We start from the raw sequence: 18,392 nt of genomic DNA, 5'->3' as shown, positions 1-18,392 counted from the left end.
GATAAGTTCTTCCTTCTTCCCTGTGAGTAATGCCACAATGAAAAGGTTATTATTCCCATTAGGTCTTGATGGCAATTAGCCTAAACTTTTTTGGTTCTTTGAAAATGACTGAGGGAGTTAAAGGCACTAAGCAGATTAAGTGATTGAGGATTGTTATTCAGTCAGCAGACAAAATAATCACCATAGGTAGTTTATTTCAGGGCAGTAATGAGTAAAAACATTCACTCCCTGGGATTTGCACACACAGCTCAGAGAAGTGGAAAAGCTGCCTGATTGAGTTACAGCATAGTCTTCTGGGATCATGTGTCTTCACATGTTCTTTTAAGATACAGCTAATTAACTCACCTCCAAATTACCTCTCCTTCCCTTTCTTCATAGACATCACTTATAGGAAACATTTACTGTTCTAAAGTTTAAATATTGTTCTCTGCTTCGTTTAAATAGTTGGGTAGTAGAAATAAAGGACATAAATCAAAATATGTAATGAAAGAAAAGCAATTCAGCACATGAACTCATGCAGTCAAAACCCTTGATCTAGAAAATAAAAACAGTATGTCTTTCAAAAAGAAATAAAGTAACCATGGACTTTTTATTAGATTAACTTCCGCTTATATTTGCCATCTCAAGATTTTTTCACTAAACTAGCTCAGAGTCATCAAGTCTGGCTTGATTTCAAATGGCTGCTTGCTTGCCATTTGAACCCATATCCAAGAACCTGGAAGTTTTCCAAGGATAGTCCAATAATCTCTTTAATCCCATTCATCCACTTTATCAGTTTGTTTCTCCTTTACATGTCTCAAATTTGCCAACCAGAGACAATTTTCCTAATCCATTATCCACTTGGATCACGTGCCAAAAGTATCTGAGATTTTGATGCATATTTCTTTGAGTATGTGCTGCTATTGTCCAAACTCAACAATATTTAGATCCAAATATTAGAAACCGCCAATTCTTGAATTGGGGTCGATTGTCGTCTGCTTCAGATGCAGGTATCTAATGAGTCAGCCCATTGGTTTCTTTAATATTGTGGAACTTTGTCATGAATTTACCCCTTTCTCTTTGCATTTTTCTAGCTGTAAATATGATTGAAGGATCCGTACCGAAAGTGGCATGTGTTTCAGCTGCAGTGTCAGATGAGTCAGTTGCTGGAGATAGTGGGGTGTATGAAGCATCTGTGCAAAGGTAATTCTTACCCAAATGATTACAAATTTAATTTGCATGCATCAACGTCACCAAATCAGGAAAGTCAAATCTTGCAGATTATATATTTGTTACAAAAAATTGTCAAGGATTTTTACAGGCCACAATAATTTCAGTACATAGTGCAAATAGTATAGCATGCTGGTCCACATTTTTCTGGTGTCATTGGAAGGTTTCCTCCATATTTAATTTTCGATAATTGAATCCTATAATTCAGTTAATAACATTTTCTTGTGCAGAATAGCTAGCAATTTCCCCTAGGAAGTGTGTTGTTCTGTAGGATAAACTGTAAGAAAGATATTTGAAATACTAAAGACTGGTTTAATCAAAGATATCCCAAGACTGATGAGACCTTATTAGCCAAGGACTCACTGAAATGCATCTTCTATCTTATTCTTTCTAACCTTAATTTTACTTATGTTCAGTATTTCTTTTGACCAATTTAGCATTCTCCTGGGATGGAATAAGCTTGTTCCCTTTTTGCTTCTTATGATTTTCTCACTGAGAATCTCACTTATTTGATTCTCCCATTTACTTGGAGAAGTAGGTCCTTAATTAAGAAATCCTACAATTATTAAATGTTTGATATCAATATTAAAGGTCATATTTAAGTGGTTTTCTACCCTCCAAATTTTGGGGAAGAAGGCTATGCTGGATTACAGTAGGTGGGAAAATAAAGGCCCTCTATTTGGTGCAAAAGAAAGCAAAAATGAATTACTTTTTAATGATTTGACTTTTCTTAGAAAAAGAAACTGAAAAATTTATAAAGTCCAATATCTCTATGACTTTATCAGTTTTGGTATAACAACTGCATCCCTGACTAGCTTTAGATATTTGATCTAATCATTAATTTATTTCCAGGTATTAAAAGTGCACCTACTTTTGAAAAATTATCCAAAATACAACTGCTAGTATATTATTGGAGCCTAAGCAACAAAGTCATATGATCCCAGTAATTTCTTTGTTGTTCAAATTTTCACAAATGATGTTGGTCATTAAATCCTAAATAGCTTGGGTTCAGAATAGTAAAATAATTCCTATAGGTCACTTTCTGATCCATAGGTTGTTGTTGAAGGTTCTTCTTGAGATACTGTAAATGTTACTGAACGTGGCAACACAACAGAGGGCCCTATCAGCAGTGATGCCCATCAACAGCATGCCCTCTCCATAGAGGCTAACCTGATACCTACACATTTCTTTATCCCAAGCAAAACCTTTTCGTTCCCATCATGATTTTTAGGCTATAAAGAAAGAATTTCAGTAGCTATTCAGAAACAGAGATTTTATGTATTTACATTTTAATTCATATCCTTGTTATTGAATTCTATTGCTATTTTAAAATTCATATTTAAATGTCTCTGTTATCTTTTTCAGGCCGTGTAGCTCAGAAACAGCGACATTTGAGAATGATGATGCAGATGCCCCTATTACAGCTAAAGTTCAAGTTTCAATGAAGTAAGATGAACAGCTTATCCTATGCTTTAAGCTAGTACCCTTATTAGTACTGGATAATTTTTCTATAACGGAGTTGAGTACTGTAAGTAAGATTACAAAAAAAGCTAGAGGTACATATTTGAATGTGATATTAATGATAATATTAGAGGTTTAATGATGAGGCCTCAATGCACAATTTTTCTGCACCCATGTACTTCATTATCATTCATTTATCCATAGTGTAGATGCTTGGCAAAAATATTACTGCATCTTGAGTTCCTTTCAGCTCTCTCTAATTTTAATTATGTTTGCTTAAAGACCATTGAGCCCAATCATCTTGTAACCACTTCTTAGGCACACCTGTGTCAGAAAATCCCATTATATCCAAATGATTTTCCTCTTTTGAAAGAGCACAGAGGATTGATTAATACTAGGTATAAATATCTGAAAATATTTCACAAAAATGAATAAGGGTATCTGTATATGTGTACGTGTGTGTGTGTGTGTTTGTGTGATTAGGTTTATTTTATTACAATCTACAATTGCGTCTTTCATTTATTTTCACTTCAGATATGATGACAAAAATAAACAATTTGCAGTATTTATTGCCCAGTTGAATAATGTGCCTGCTCTTTTACCACAGCAAGACCAGAAAGTGTAAGTAATTACAAGGACAAAAATATTTCTGCAGGTTTCCATCAGTTATCCTAAATGACTTTTTTAAAGTTAGACTAAAATAAAAAAAAATCTTAAATTTACCAACTGTCATTTTTGAGCCTATATATCCATTTACTTGAATAAATAGATATTTTCTCCATTATTTTCATTGAAAAAATATTCTTAAATATACATAATGGCTTGTAGAAAATGCTTCAGCTTCACAGCTGACATTAAAAATTAGAATTATTTCTGAAGTTTGAAATATTCCTCAGTACTTCTGCAGAACAAAGCTTTTCCTCTCCACAATATATGAAGTGATTAATACACTATCTGACATGAAAAAGGTGTCTATGCAAATTCTAATACTCCCCTCCATGTGATATTTCTATGAAGACTACCCTAAAATGCAGTATAAGACACATTTACTATATAAATATTAATGCTATAAAATGAGAATTATTATTAGCTCCATAAATTCACATCTGTTACAGGATTCGTAGAGCATCCTTTGAACTCTTATACTGTAAAAACGTAGAGAAGTTATTACAGGGCAGGGAGATGTTGCTGGGATAAGTTCCTTTCTTTTTTTTTTAATGTCAGATATGATGGCATATTTTAAAGGGGTAAGAATTCTGCTTAAAATTAATAAATCAGCTGAGCAACCTTGAAGCTCAGTGGTCTTCAAGGAGCAGAAAACTGTAACTACAAGTTAAGTCTGGTTAAGATTCTATATGAACAAAGTTTACTAAGAGGTGTAACATATTATTTGGGAATTTTCTGATTCTGTCCCATTTATAAATGTTTTTCTCTGCTAAAAGATACTAATAATAAATAGTTCTGGTAAATTGAATAACTACCATGTCTATTTTAATATAGAATGCAAGCAGGATCTTGTTTATAATTTGTCATAGTCCCATAGTTATACTGGGACTTGTTTTAGTTCTCTGTCCATTTTTCATTATGTCTGTGTAAAGAGAGAAAAGGGAATCCAACCAAGCTCTGAAGTCATTGTATATTCTACTCTAAACTATGTCACGTTTTGCCATCCATAATTTCTAATTCAACTTTTTTACATAATTGATCTACTGAAATCTATCATGATTTTAATATTAATATCCAACTCAACCACAGACGTAGGAACAAATAGTTGAAAAATAAGTTTCTTCTCCAAAGAACTATGCAAAAATGGGTTACACTGAGAGTTGCAGTGATATTCACATATACAGTGAGCTTGTGGATAAGTAATCCTTATTTAAGATCATTTCCAACAGGAGCATTCGTGTGGCTGTTCTTCCTTCATCTGAAAGCACAAGCTGTTTGTTCCGTACAAGACTCATGGACGCATCAGACACTCTCACGTACAATGAATTATTTTGTGTTGCAATCCCTCATTCAGTTTTGCAACAGAAGACACTAAGAATTGATGTCTGCACTTTAGATAAATTCCACCTTGAAGAATGCTTGGTTAGTGCTTATTTCTATTTGATAATGTCATCCTCATCATTGCAGTGCCCTCAGAATATGGGAGAACAGTGTGCCACCTCTCATAAATATGAGTAGCACTGGGCACCAGAGTAAAAACAATTATTGACTTATTATCATAATTGGGACCAGAATTGTTAAGCAAGATGGTTGTTAAGCCATGCCCATTTTTGTTATCTTTTTTGTCAGAGTTTATGAGCAAATCACTGCAGCTGTTAAATAGTTAATCAAATACAGCTTCACCCATTGGTTTTGCTCTCAGAAGCCACCTGAGAAAGTTGCAAATGGTGATTACATGACCCTGGAGCCATTGCAACCACCCTAAGTACATGCTGGTTGCCAGGCTCTAAACCACTTTTTTCAGTGCCTTTGTAGTTTTGAATGATCACTAAACAAATGGTTGTAAGTTGAGGACTATCTGCAATGCTTATATGGAAAACCCTCTTGTGTATGACAGCATGCAGCATCACTTGCACAGTTGTGGCACCTAAAAATTGTTTTGTGCAATTACCTAGAGTATAAATGTAAAGGCAGGGTAAATTATGTACGCTGTCCAGGATCACTCATTTATCCTAGCATCTGTGAATCAAACTCTTTGAATGTCCTGAAGGTACTCATCAATGTATTTTGTTTTCTTTTTACTGTAGGGAGGTGCACAAATTAGCCTTGCGGATATTTGCAGATCAGAGGAAAGGTCAATGCACTGGTACAATCTCCTCAGCTATAAATATCTACAAAGGCACAGTTGTGAAAATAAGCAAGAGGATACTTGTTCTGAGCTACTCTGCAATGAGAAAATGGTAAAAAAACTAATAATTAAAGGTGTTTTTGCACAATCTGCAGGAGACAAAGCCTCATGGCCAATATATTTGTTTTCTCAGCTTGAATAATGATAGTCTTTGGTAAACCTTCAGACACTGAGTGTGATATTGTTAATGTTGTTAACCTATTTCCCACAGGACTCTGTATCTGCATTGCTAGAACAAACTGTTGTTGAACTTGAGGCAGTAGAGAAAAAACTAGGAGAAAGTACTTTATTTACTGATGAAACCTGGTGAGTCATATGTTACAATCATGGGATTCCATAATTCTTTTTACAGTGACAGAATTAAATAAAGGATATAATCAATCAAATCCCCTTCTATAGCAATTTTTCATTATATAGGCATTAAACATTGAAGTAATTCTCTGGAGAAAATTGCTGTATTAAAGAGTTTTAAGTATTTCAGTATTAAAATTGGCATCTTTAAACACACAATAATCTTTAGAACATGATATACTCCTAACACGCACAAAAGCTGAACAATATTTTCATATTAATCCAATACAAATTTCATTTTGTATTTTCAAATCGGTGACAAATTGGTCTCCTGATATCTCCAGTCATTCATGATGAGAAGACTTTCTATAGCTTTCACTGCTTTAGATCTGTTAATTCAAGCCTGTTGTCAAGTTGCTACAGCATGTGTCCACTTTCTTTAATTCTATCACATGATATTGTGATGTTTTCCTTCCCACAATGACTGTGAATATACCGTGTTTCTCATATAATAAGGCCGGGTCTCTGTTTTTTTTGAGCCCCCCAAAAATGGCTAGGCTGTCTTTTTGGGGGTGACTTAATTACCCCCCCCCTTGCATCTTCAGGCGGGTGGGCAGGCAGCGATGGCTTGGATGTTGACCTTGGCATTAGTGGGGCAGTTCATATCGGGGTCAATGCAGGCAGCACCATATCCGGGTGTGCAACAAAAGTACTTCCTAACGGCAAGCCCCCCCCACCATCCACCCCCCATTTCGCATGTTTTAATATAGGCCTTAATTTGGGGGGAGGGGCTTAATTTCATTTCATGCCTATAAAACATGCTGGGACTTCTTATTGGGGGAGGCCATATTGTTGGAGAAACAGGGTAACAGTTTTGACAAAGTTCCTATATCCTGTAATTTTGTGTGAACATTGCTCATTTTACAGGCAATATAAGGGAGATGCTGAGCAGGATGGTAACAGTGAAACTGAAAATGGTGAGACTGAAGCAGAGGAAGAATTTTATGGCAGAAGGACTGTGTGGGCCACTGAAGAAAACTTGCTACCTTTGTTGCAGGCTGAATCAGCAACCATCAAGGTAAAGAATGTATAATGAAAGCAGAATCCATTGAAAGCCAGAAAGCAGAAAGACAAGCTGCCTTAAGCATTATGCCCTTGCTGCAGTCCCCTTTGTTTCATTTCTGACAAGCTGTCTTTTGAATTTACATTCTTCGCTAGGCTCATGAATCAATATTGCTGAGGTTTGTTTTGTTTTTCATTATAGCCTTCAAATATCATTGGCAAATTAGTTGCTTTTGAAAACCAGTTATGGCTCTTTCTCAGTGATTATATTAAGACTGGCTCAAATCTCAAGCTCTTGGCTTGATGAAAATCTTAATATTTTTTTGCCCAAATAGAGCGATGTAACTTCCCGATAAATAGAAATGGAAAATCACACTAACATCTGCTTATTATGAACAAGTACACTACTGACTGGCAATAGAACTCCTGTTTCCAAAATAATTAAATTCTGTATGCCAAAGTCAAGCCCAAGACAATTATCCATTAAAATATTGAAATTAATTTGCATATTCATACATTAGTTTGTTGACATAGATGAAAGTGGTTTTTCTTTTCAAATAAAATGTACAATAATTTATGCATGTATAGATGGTGCCGCTGAGTTTTCATTATGAGTCACTGAAATTTTTCAGCAGAAAAAATATGGTGCCCTTTCAATCCTTAGTCTGCTTCAGCAATGAAGCAGAATAAATGCTCTATCCACAAAAGAAATGGGGAGAAGAAATCCATGGTGCAGGAACACCTTGTTTGATACCAGTTATTGATACCAGCAGTTTTAGATTGTCAATTGTTTGATCCCACTGAATGTACTCTGTGGTTTTGAAGAATTGGGACCAATGGAATGGTTCTCCATTGTTCTTTCCTCTATTGTTCTACCAACTGTGGCAATGGAAGTTGCACTAGAAGAAATCTGGTCCAATTTTCTTCTTCCCCTTAACTTCACTGGTCTCAGGTGGCAATAAAAGCACACTAAGAGAGAAGGAGGGAAGTGAGTATTTTCTCTATTTACCCCTGTTGCCAATGGCTGAAGTGCTGCTTTCCCCATAGCTGGCTAAAAATGCATTCCTCTATGACATACACTTTTTCCGTCATTTCTCCAAATGTTGGAAATCAGAAATCTCTTGACAGTTTTGTCAGGGTTGGCAAGAGTAGTGGAAGAGATGGCTGCTTGGCACAATGGGAGAGAACATAGCCCTGAAAAACATTGTCAGGATGTGGGTGTGCCAAAAGCAGCCTCGGGTGGCTATTGGGAACACTTTCCTGTTATACTTACCCCCAAACAAGGCACAAATGGACCACATCATACAGCTTGTTCTGCAAATGTTGGAAAATACCATTTTAGAAGCAGAACAGGTAAACACAGATAAATGCTGCCTCAATTGTGGGATGGGGTAAGCTGAGGATGAAATTGTTCATGCCTTATAAATCAATTTGCTGATGCATTGCTAGTCCAGACTTAATGAGCTGTGCTGAACAACTCATCGCATTGCTGTGTATTTTTTATGTGTAGTATAAGTATTGAAAAGAAATACAGAATTCAGTCCAGTGTTCTTATATTTATAGCAAAGCAGTCAGACTGAAAGTATATCAGGAAGGAAAACTACATTGATATATCTTTGACTTCCAGGTGGATAAAGAAACCAACACAGATAGTCTTATGCAATCTTCTCCAGTAGTTCGTCCCAAAGATAAAAGAACACCTAATCCTTTACAAACACCCTTCGTTAGAGGCAGCACAATCATCCGCTCCAAAACTTTTTCTCCAGGACCACAAAGCCAGTATGTGTGTCGGGTAAGGAAAACGTAATTCATGTATTTATTTCTTTGTTCTATCTCCTCTGCAAATAGACAACTAATAATTAACTTAGTTAACACTACAGTACACACTTTATAAAGAACATTTTCCTTTCCTGGATTCTCCTTTGATAATTTTTGATAGTGAAAAATGTTAAAACTCCCTCACTTAGATATTTGTAAGAAGTTGCCAGGATATTCTTGCATAGAATTTCAATTTCTCTTAATATAATTTTTAATCTCTTTCAAATTCAGTAGACGTGTAACAGAAGTGTTGTTAAAATGTGAGTGAAAAATATTATGGAGGTAGTCCTCGATTTACAACCACAATTGAGCCCAAAATCTCTGTTGTTAAGTGAGACATTTTATGACTTTTCTTGCCACAATTGCTAAATGAATCACTGTAGTTGATAAGTTAGTAACCTGGTTGTTAAGTGAATCTGGCTTTCCCATTAACTTTTCTTGTCAGAAAATCGCAAAAAGGGATCACCTGATCCTGGGACAGAGCAAAGGTCATATAAATAAAGGTTGTAACTATGAAAATTGGTCATAAGGCACATTTTTCAGTGCCATTGTAAATCACTTGAGGACCTGTACTTATTTTATTTTATTTTCAAAACCCATCCCTCACTCACATACACATGCCTACACATGTCCAGCTTTTTGAACTTGCAAGAATTTAAAGTTTGTATGAATAGAAATGCTTTTATTTCAGGGTATGTTTCAATCCCAAATTTCATTTTCTGCTGTTTTTGGCCAGGTTCACAATTTGAATACTTCTGTAGATATGCACTAAATTCCAATGAAAAATATGTTGCTTTTTAGGATTTTATATACAGTGTGTAGTACTACAGTGTAAGTCCAGCTGATAAACTATAGCTCTTATATGTCAAGAATTCTAAAGTTCCTAATTGCCCAACCCTACTAGAATTCTGATGTATTTGCTTAGCATAAATATTACTATATTGTTTTCTTTCAAGTTGTATATTCTGCCAGTTTTATTGCTGCTCAATTATGAATCAAGTGTAGTGACTTTTATAGAAAGAAAGGAGAAGGAATGTAAGAGCAATCTGAAAGTAAACATCACTGTGATTTCAAGTGCAGCCTATAACGCAACCAAGCATGAATGAATCCGGTGCATTACAACTATATCTGTGGGGGGTTTGCCTTTTTGATAAAATGCTTATTTATAATTAATCAGCACAAGGATACAGGATCAGATAGGACTATAAATAAACTCTCTTTAGCCTTGGTCTGAGAAGCAAAGGTGGAAAAACACTATCCAGAAGTTCCTTTCATGAGGGATGGACTGGTTCTATTGGAAAATGTTGGGTTCCTTCAGCACATCAATTGCTGAAGGCACCCAAGAGGTCACTTTTATGTGTTCCACTGAGAGTCATTTTTTAAAAATTTCTGCAGTATATAAATATGTTGTCATTTTTTAAATTGCTGCAGTATATAAATATGTTAAATAAATAAAATTAGTGCTCACAAATTCTGACACCGTCAGGATTTTTGGCTATCCATTTTCTCTTTCAATAGTTGCTACTCAATAGGCTATACAATTTTATCATCTTGGTGTTGTTGTTTTTTAAAGTAGACCTTCTGGCATCATTCCACAGAATAAATGACAGATGACAATATCCAGGCATAGAATGATAGATTAATAGTTCAGTACAGTAAACAAGAAATGTAGAAAATCCTTCAGAACATCTCAGTTTACTTACCTATATGGCACAAAATAGCAAAAAATGCAGCTTTAAAACAATATCTACTACCAGTGATTTTTTTCCTGATTTTTTTCCAGCTTAATCGTAGTGATAGTGATAGTTCAACACTATCTAAGAAGCCACCTTTTGTTCGGAATGCTGTTGAGAGACGAAGTGTCAGAATGAAACGGGTAAATTAATATTTTTATATTGTCCAGTTTTTATTTTAACTTTTCCTTATATTTGTTTCTAATTAACTGGTTAGTTACTTAGTTAATAAGACTAATTAACTTTTTTTAATGTACTGAGAGCTTCAGGCAGCATAAAGTTACAACAGTGCTTAAACTAAGTAAAATTTCAATATTATAAATTACAATAAGAATTGTTACTTATTTAAAGCAGTATAAATTAAAAGTAATGACAAATAATTGTGATATAAAAATAAGATGGCTTTTTAAATTTTCACAACATAGAAAGATAATTTCTATGTCTATATTTCTAGGAAGAAACACAATTTTCTGTCAATGAAGGTTTTCTATACTTTGCAGTTTCTATCATTGTGCACAAAATCTGTTGTAAATTCTAATACTACTAGGAAGTTATTGTAGACTATATAAATTTAAAGACTTTATCAAGAAAACTGTTTAGTGGTGAGATTAAGTAGTTAATATATAACAAGTATAATGTTTCCCCAGTATGAATTAAGTTTGATTGCTGGTGACTCTGTGGACATACTGTATATACCTAGGAATGTTTAGCAACAGTCTGGAAGAAATTTACAATGGCCTTCTTTTCCAGGGTATTATTAATCATATTGTTTCATACCTTGCTATTTCAACCATACTTCCTGGCAGGGTCTTATCTGGTCTGATCTGCTTAGCTTTTTGAGATCAGATAAAGTATAGTCACCAATTTGGAGTTTTAGTATTTATATTATATTGTTGGGTGCTTTTTTTTTTTTCAGTCTTCTGTTAAAACTCTTGGACCTGAGCGTTTGATCCGTACTTCTCTCGACCTGGAATTAGATTTGCAGGCATCAAAGACCTGGCATAGTCAGTTGCTGCAAGAGATTTCTGTCCTCAAACAGCTAAAGGAACAGTTAGAGCAAGCTCAAAGTCAAGGAGAAAAAGAGTTACCCAGATGCCTAGACGAAAATGAGCAATTCAGGATGTTAATGAGACTGGTAGAGAAAAAGGCAAGTATTCATAAGACTAAAAATTGGTTTTAACTTTCTATTTCTCCAAATGACAGTATGATCCAATAGTGTTTTTTAAAAATAAAAACAATTCTTACTGATTGTTAAGGGCTCACTTTATTTTAATGGGAGTTAAAATATATTTAGTTCGCCTCAGAAGTCGTCTGCATTCTGATTTCTATGCAAGGCAGCATGTTCCACACTAATGCCATATTTCCTTAGAAGCTGAATGATCTCAAATCATGACATTTATAGGGCAAAGATTGCTGTCAAATTTGAAGTGTCTAAGTTGGGGGGAAGGGTTTAAAAAGCTCAAACTCCACACACAAATTTGCAATTTGCCTTCTATAGCCACCTGGAATTCCGTTGAGTGCCAAATCACTGACATGACAATTTCAGGCAAGTGGCATAAGACATGGGGTGAATGACTTTTTTTGTCCCCAGAGGAGAGGAAGGCAGGAGGAGAAACACCACTTCAATAATGCAGTCACATTTTAATGTCATCTCTCTGTTTTCTGGTAATAAGTCTCTCCCACCCAAGGTGCAGCTGTCACAGACTTATAACCTGCCCCTCTTTTGTATTCAGCAGTTTGAGATGAATCTTGTTTTCTTAATAAAATTCAAATGTATAATAAATGCTGCCCAAAACATGATTTAGATACAGGTAAAATTAATTTTTTTTTAAATAAGTATTATGAAGTATTATTGCTCGCTAATACTGTTATCTGTAAATAGTCTGGAATCTTGATATAATCTGCCTTGACTTTGAATGCCACAGTCCAAATTTCTATGGTGATTGTCATCATGTGTTTTATAGTGAAATTATATAAATTATGCAAATTATATTGTTACATCAGTTAAAGTCATTTATTCAATTGATACAAATTGATGCAAATGAAATAATTTATACCATTTGCATTACAGAAATTATGTAAATTGCCATGATGATATATTTTAGTGGATATTTGTAAATAATGGCCAGTCACTTGCTCCAATGAATCCATTAAAACAAGGTATATGTAATACCCTGTTGCAATATAAATGTATATTCCAATGTTCATAGGATTACTTTATAATATATATGGGATATAATACATATATTACATACAATAATATGTATGCACATTCAGTTTTCAGTAGGACTGTGAAACAAATTTTCTTCATAAATATTCTGTGATATGACTCTAGTTAAAATATATCTGTCATCAATTCTTGTTCTTGGAAAAAGTGACTATCTTTGCAAGTATTAAATGACAGATTATTAATTCATATGATTCTATTTACCTCCATTCCAGTTCTAATTTTTATATTCAATCTTTTCCCTCCTTTACTTTTAGTTGGGCAAAATTAATCCATTCAGATTGACAATACTACATCTCACAGGAAATACACTAATTTGTTTCTTTTTCTCCTCCCCTCCCCAATTATCCAGTAGTAGAATTAACAATTTACACGCATTCAATCTTTGCATTATTTCTAAATAAATAAGTTTGCCTTCCCTGTTACATTTCAAACATAGACACAAACTTCTTTTAATTTTACTTAGTTGTGCCAGATTAGGAAATAATTTGTTATACTCCTATTTAAATAAATGGTTCCATTCTGATCTTTCAGACCGTAAAAGCTGGATGTAAGTATGAACGGAAGGCTGATAAAATGATGAGGGCAGCTGCTAAAGATGTGCATAGATTACAAAGGCAGACCCAAAAAGAACCTCTGGAGGTGCAGTCATTCAGGTAGGAAAAATATATCCTTTTTTCTGTGCATATTCTTTCCTTGGTGCACCCTTTCGAAATATTTTATTTCAAAATATTTATTTAGATTCACTCATCAATTCATTATCATTAATATTTGAAACAGGGTAATTGTATTTGTACCAGTTTCATCTTATGATGAATTGTGTTTGGCATTTATAACAAGTATATCCTTTTCTGGCAGTAGCACGGCACTGTTTCCACAGTTAAATTACTTTCATTGAAATAACTTACATGCAAATTCTTCACTATGTAAATGAAAATGATTGGGCTTTGCTAAAATACTTATTTATTATTCTGGTTAACAATCAGGTTTATGGTACTGAAACTGTTGCTTTTCACTTTTTAAATTATTGCCTCCAAAGGACCAAAATAATAAATATCATAGCTTGCTATGTAAAAAATTAGAATTTTGATGCCCCTTTAAGATTTAATAGCATTTAACTTTTGTGGCAGTAGTCCATTTTAATAGTTGCATCATATTATTGGTGTAAGAGGAGTTGTAAACAATGAGGTCAAGTGAAAATGACAAAATATATTGATAACTATAATACCATGTGTTTAATAATTATGGTAATTATGATGCCATAGTGGTCTGTAAACCTTATGCTGTAACACATTTATTATTATCAAGATTACATGATATTCTCCTTTTTCTTATTCAGAGTGGTTTTATTGTTAAATAAAATTGTTAAAGATAGATTTTTATTTTCAGATTTTGACTGCTGAAACATTAATTCTTATTTACAATAATAACTTGTTGTTTTTCTTATTTGTAGAGAGAAGATGTTGTTTTTCACACGACCTAGGATAAATATCCCAGCTCTCTCAGCAGATGATGTTTAATGTCTATTTAAGTATTTTGTTCTTAAAACCACTTCTGAAAAGTATATGTCATTCACTGAGGTTTAATTTATATCATATTATCATTGTTAGTACATTGATGGCTTTATCAGTTCTAGGGCCAGATTTTTAACTTCTTTTTTTTCATTGCAAATGCCAGCATTAAAATTACACTATCATATAGTTTGTATATTTAGCTATGCATTTTTGAAATTTTTTTAAAAATGAAACAGTATAGCTCACAATGCCATTTAAATAATATTTACATGTTGACATTTTGTACAGCTTCGCTTTTTTTAAAGACAGGTTTTGCTGAAATAAATTTTGAATTTGAAAAGGATCTGACATACAATTCTAAAGAATAGGACCCCAACTCTTATATAACTAGGTTTTGCTAATTCAGATATTTTTATATCAAATAAAGGATAAAAGAAGCCATTTTAAGAGTTAAAAATGAATGCTCTGTTGAGCTGTGAAACACTTCCATTTCCATCTAGGTCATAAAAATGGGTGTGGTGTTTAAATGCCTACTGCACTTTAATCTGGAGATTGTTACTTCATTTCATTATGCTGTTGTCCTGTAAGAGTCCCCAAAGCCCTGTGAATCCTGTGTTAAAAAGAGAGTTACAGGAAACATATATCCGTGGCTACATATTTGGCTTGAAAGAAATATTAAGAGCCAGCAACTATTTTAAATAAGCTATATCTGTCTTAAAATTATTTGTATTTCTTTTAGTAAATAATCTTCATATAATCAGTTTACAATGAACAATCTTAATATGTACAAATGCTTTCTGTGTTGGACTTTTTAAAAACTAATTTAAATCTAGTAAGTTCTCCCCATTCTTCAGTGAAGGAGTATTTAATCCGAAAGGGTTTTCTCTGATTACTATTGAGACCAACTATTTGGATATTGAAAACAATATCCTAGAAGAAAACAGCAGCATATCCCTGTCTTGTTCCTGCTGAGAAAACTACACGGACAGTTTCCAGAAGCATTTTACCTTCACCAAACAGCCTGCAATAAAAACCTTGGTTTAAAAACCTGTAATCATGTTTATAACCCAGTTAATCACATTGCTTGTAGTTTGTTTATTTCCCCCACCCCCAGTTTGTTTACTTTAATAATTGTGTTAGGGTTTGTTTGTTTCTTTGTGCACACCCAAGCACTCTGCTCTGCACTTTCATTTTCATATGCATATCTTTAAATATACAGTATGCACACGTACACTTGCATAGATGTAGAACTAGACATAGGTTATTGAACTATGTAGCCGTCAATTCACTATGAGATGCATATGAGTGTCAGTTTGGTCTAGTTCTAAGGCACCAGGCTAGAAACTAGGAGATTGTGAGTTCTAGTGCTGCCTTAGGCAAGAAAGCCCCCCGGGTGACTTTGGGTCAGTCACTCTTGCTCAGCCCAAATAATAGGCTTGCTGTTGTAGAAAAAATAGGAAGAGGAAGGAGTATTAAATATATCTGCTGTCTTGAGTTATTTATAAAAATAATAAAGGCCTTATAAAAAAATAAATAATACCTTTTCTAGTCACTTCAGGGGAAAATAATGAAAGAATCAATTGTCTTATTTTTTAATAATTAGTTGCTAATTATCAATTTTATTGACTCCAATCGAGAAAAAAACCAGTATGTGAAGAACATCAGCAGGATAGAAAGTGACTGTTCTACCCTCTCCTTCTCAAGCAGAATCTGGTATTGTTTTAAAAGAATGAGAATTCAGCTGTAGAAAATACTTCTGTCAATTTTTTCCCTTTTTCTGACCTGTAAATCATAGCCTACTTGCTTTAGGAGAGTATCTTAATCCCTGAAAGAGACGTTTGGCAATAATTTATTGGAGAATGGGATAGGGAAGTCATCTTATGCTAACAACCATCCACTTCCTCTAGATCCAAGATCTATTTTGTTTTTCATATAGCATTTGAAGAAATGTTAATACATTCCAATGTTATTGTTTTCTTTGAGAAAAGAAATAATGTGTGAGATTCCAGGGTCTATATGGTGTTTGGCTCTCTTTGGAATATAACTGAAATATCTTCATATCTTCCTACAACAGCTCACATCTTACATTAAGCCAATTGTTGACATTTAAGAACAGAGAGTAATGGACACTGGAATATAAAGGCCTTAAAGGTCCACAAATCAAGATGCACCTTCAGGAGTAAAGTTGACAAGTGGTTTAAAACTGAATTTTTCCTGAGATGTATATATATATTTTCATATATAAACACTGGAATAAGCAACCACTAAATGATTGAATTTATATATTTTAAATTTTGTTAGGATTAACATTAAAATTGTTATAGATAGAAATTAACGTACGTGATCTTTGTGTCTTTTGTATGCCTATGTCGATAATTCAAAATATATGTTCATACAAAGTTACAGATAAAAATGGATCTCTTTTAGATCCATGCAATGATGGAAGTCAATAACTGTGATTAAGAACAATGTTTTTCTTTAAAAAAAATAGGCTTGTTTTTATTGAGAGTTTATTCTGCACATATTTAAGAACTTTAGTTGTTTTTCACCAGCAGCTTCAACGTTCTTCAAACTCACTCTTACTGGATTTCAGTAGTTTATTGATCTACATGGATTGAAACAAACAAGCAAAGAAAATACAGTTTCATAACTTTAAAAGATAACGGCCTGAGGCAGTGGTAGGATTCAATATTTTTACTACCGGTTCTGTGGGAGTGGCTTGGTGGGCATAGCAGGGGAAAGATACTGTAAAATCTCCAGTCAGAGGTAATATTTACCGGTTCTCTGAACTACTCAAAATTTCTGCTACCAGTTATCCAGAACTGGTTAGAACCTGCTGAATACCACCTCTGGCCTGAGGTTTATATTGCAAATGCATATTTGCAGCCTTCCCTGACCTGAGAACTATCTAGGTATGCAGACTTTTAACTCTCAGTATTCTTGACAATAGTCACATTTGGTGGAAGGGGAAGATTATGGGAATTGAAAGTTAAGACAGGCTGAAGAAAGATATTTTATTGGATTAATTAATGGAGATTAATTTGGTGACTTAAAAACAAATGAAGACATTACTTCACTTTTAAAAAAAATCTGAAAAGAAGAAGAGTCCTGATCCAACATAGTTCAACATTCTATGTTAACAGTGTCCAATCAGAATCAGTAAAAGGACTGAAACATGAATAGGAGAACAATAGCTTTCACAGTTCAGCCTTCATCTACAAATAAAGGAGCACTGAATTATTAGAGGAGATTATCATCAATAAAGAGCCAGTTTGGTCTAGTCTAGCGGTTAAAGCACCAGGCTAGAAAGCAGAAGACTCTGAATTCAAGTCCTATCTTAACTATGAAAGCCAGCTGGGTGACTTTGGGCAAGTCACTCAGCCCAAACCATGTCAAGGGTTGTTGTTGAGAGAATAGGAGAAGGAAAGTCTTAGATATGTTTGCCACCTTGAATTATTTGTAAAAATAATAAACCCAGGATGTAAATCAATAAATTATAAATACAATCAATGAACATCTCTATTCTTTGAATCAGATAAAAGGGTACTTGGATTAGCACTTTTAGGTAATCCTGGGGATTGTCCATCCTTCTGCATTGTAATATGTTTCTTTTGAAATTTCCTGATTCTGTATACTTTCCAAGAGAGAAAGAATTTTAAGGCAAATTCTTGGATTTCCGTATGGTTTCAAGACTAATGAGCTGAAGAATGAATTTATCTACCCCATCTATGGTAGTTCAAATGGTCAGATAAACCCATCCCTTAGCACCCTTTCATCCTAGCCTCTAAAACGGTTGCATTTAGCAATTTCTGATTGATCTAATCTGTTCTCAGAATTCTCTCACAACTCCCATTTACATAAAAAGGCAAACTGTTGAGACTGTCAATGTATTTTTTCATACAGTGAAAATGTTAAGGATATTTCAATACTCTGTCTCCGCGGTGTTAAATTTCAGGTAATACCCCAAAACTTCAAAACAATTATCCCTAGTTCACTTTAAAATGAAACCATTGTTTGTAAGTGGTAGCATGTTCAGATAGCGGGATTATGGCACACATTTGTTTGGAAACTGAGTCCCAGTTCAAATTTAGGCATAATGAAAGAAGCTTGCCTGATATTTTATCAAAACAGAGGAAAAGTGAATAGAAAAGACATGAAACATAGCAATTATGTAAAAAGATTGACTTTAAGAAGACTGATGAAACTAATTCAAGATCATCCTT

General features: G+C 34.0%; 1 protein-coding gene across 2 annotated transcripts in view; it reads left to right on the top strand.

Annotated features, from left to right (window-relative positions):
- The window catches only part of WWC1 (WW and C2 domain containing 1), a 103,060-nt gene extending 86,556 nt beyond the window's left edge, over window positions 1-16,504 (top strand). For both annotated transcript variants that reach the window (XM_026696336.2, XM_087924566.1), the window contains exons 12-23: window positions 1,074-1,182; window positions 2,575-2,655; window positions 3,205-3,291; window positions 4,566-4,758; window positions 5,424-5,576; window positions 5,736-5,830; window positions 6,743-6,893; window positions 8,505-8,669; window positions 10,479-10,571; window positions 11,345-11,575; window positions 13,190-13,311; window positions 14,109-16,504. In XM_026696336.2, coding sequence (XP_026552121.1) covers window positions 1,074-1,182; window positions 2,575-2,655; window positions 3,205-3,291; window positions 4,566-4,758; window positions 5,424-5,576; window positions 5,736-5,830; window positions 6,743-6,893; window positions 8,505-8,669; window positions 10,479-10,571; window positions 11,345-11,575; window positions 13,190-13,311; window positions 14,109-14,175 — 1,547 coding nt within the window. In that variant the 3' untranslated portion in view covers window positions 14,176-16,504. The remainder of the gene's footprint in view (window positions 1-1,073; window positions 1,183-2,574; window positions 2,656-3,204; window positions 3,292-4,565; window positions 4,759-5,423; window positions 5,577-5,735; window positions 5,831-6,742; window positions 6,894-8,504; window positions 8,670-10,478; window positions 10,572-11,344; window positions 11,576-13,189; window positions 13,312-14,108) is intronic.
- Window positions 16,505-18,392: the final 1,888 nt, after the last annotated feature.

This window comes from Pseudonaja textilis, chromosome 2 (assembly GCF_049901715.1).
Source record: "Pseudonaja textilis isolate UNSWEBS1 chromosome 2, rPseTex1.2, whole genome shotgun sequence".
In the NCBI taxonomy this organism is placed as follows: Eukaryota; Metazoa; Chordata; class Lepidosauria; order Squamata; family Elapidae; genus Pseudonaja; species Pseudonaja textilis.
This window is presented reverse-complemented; position numbering and strand designations above follow the sequence as displayed.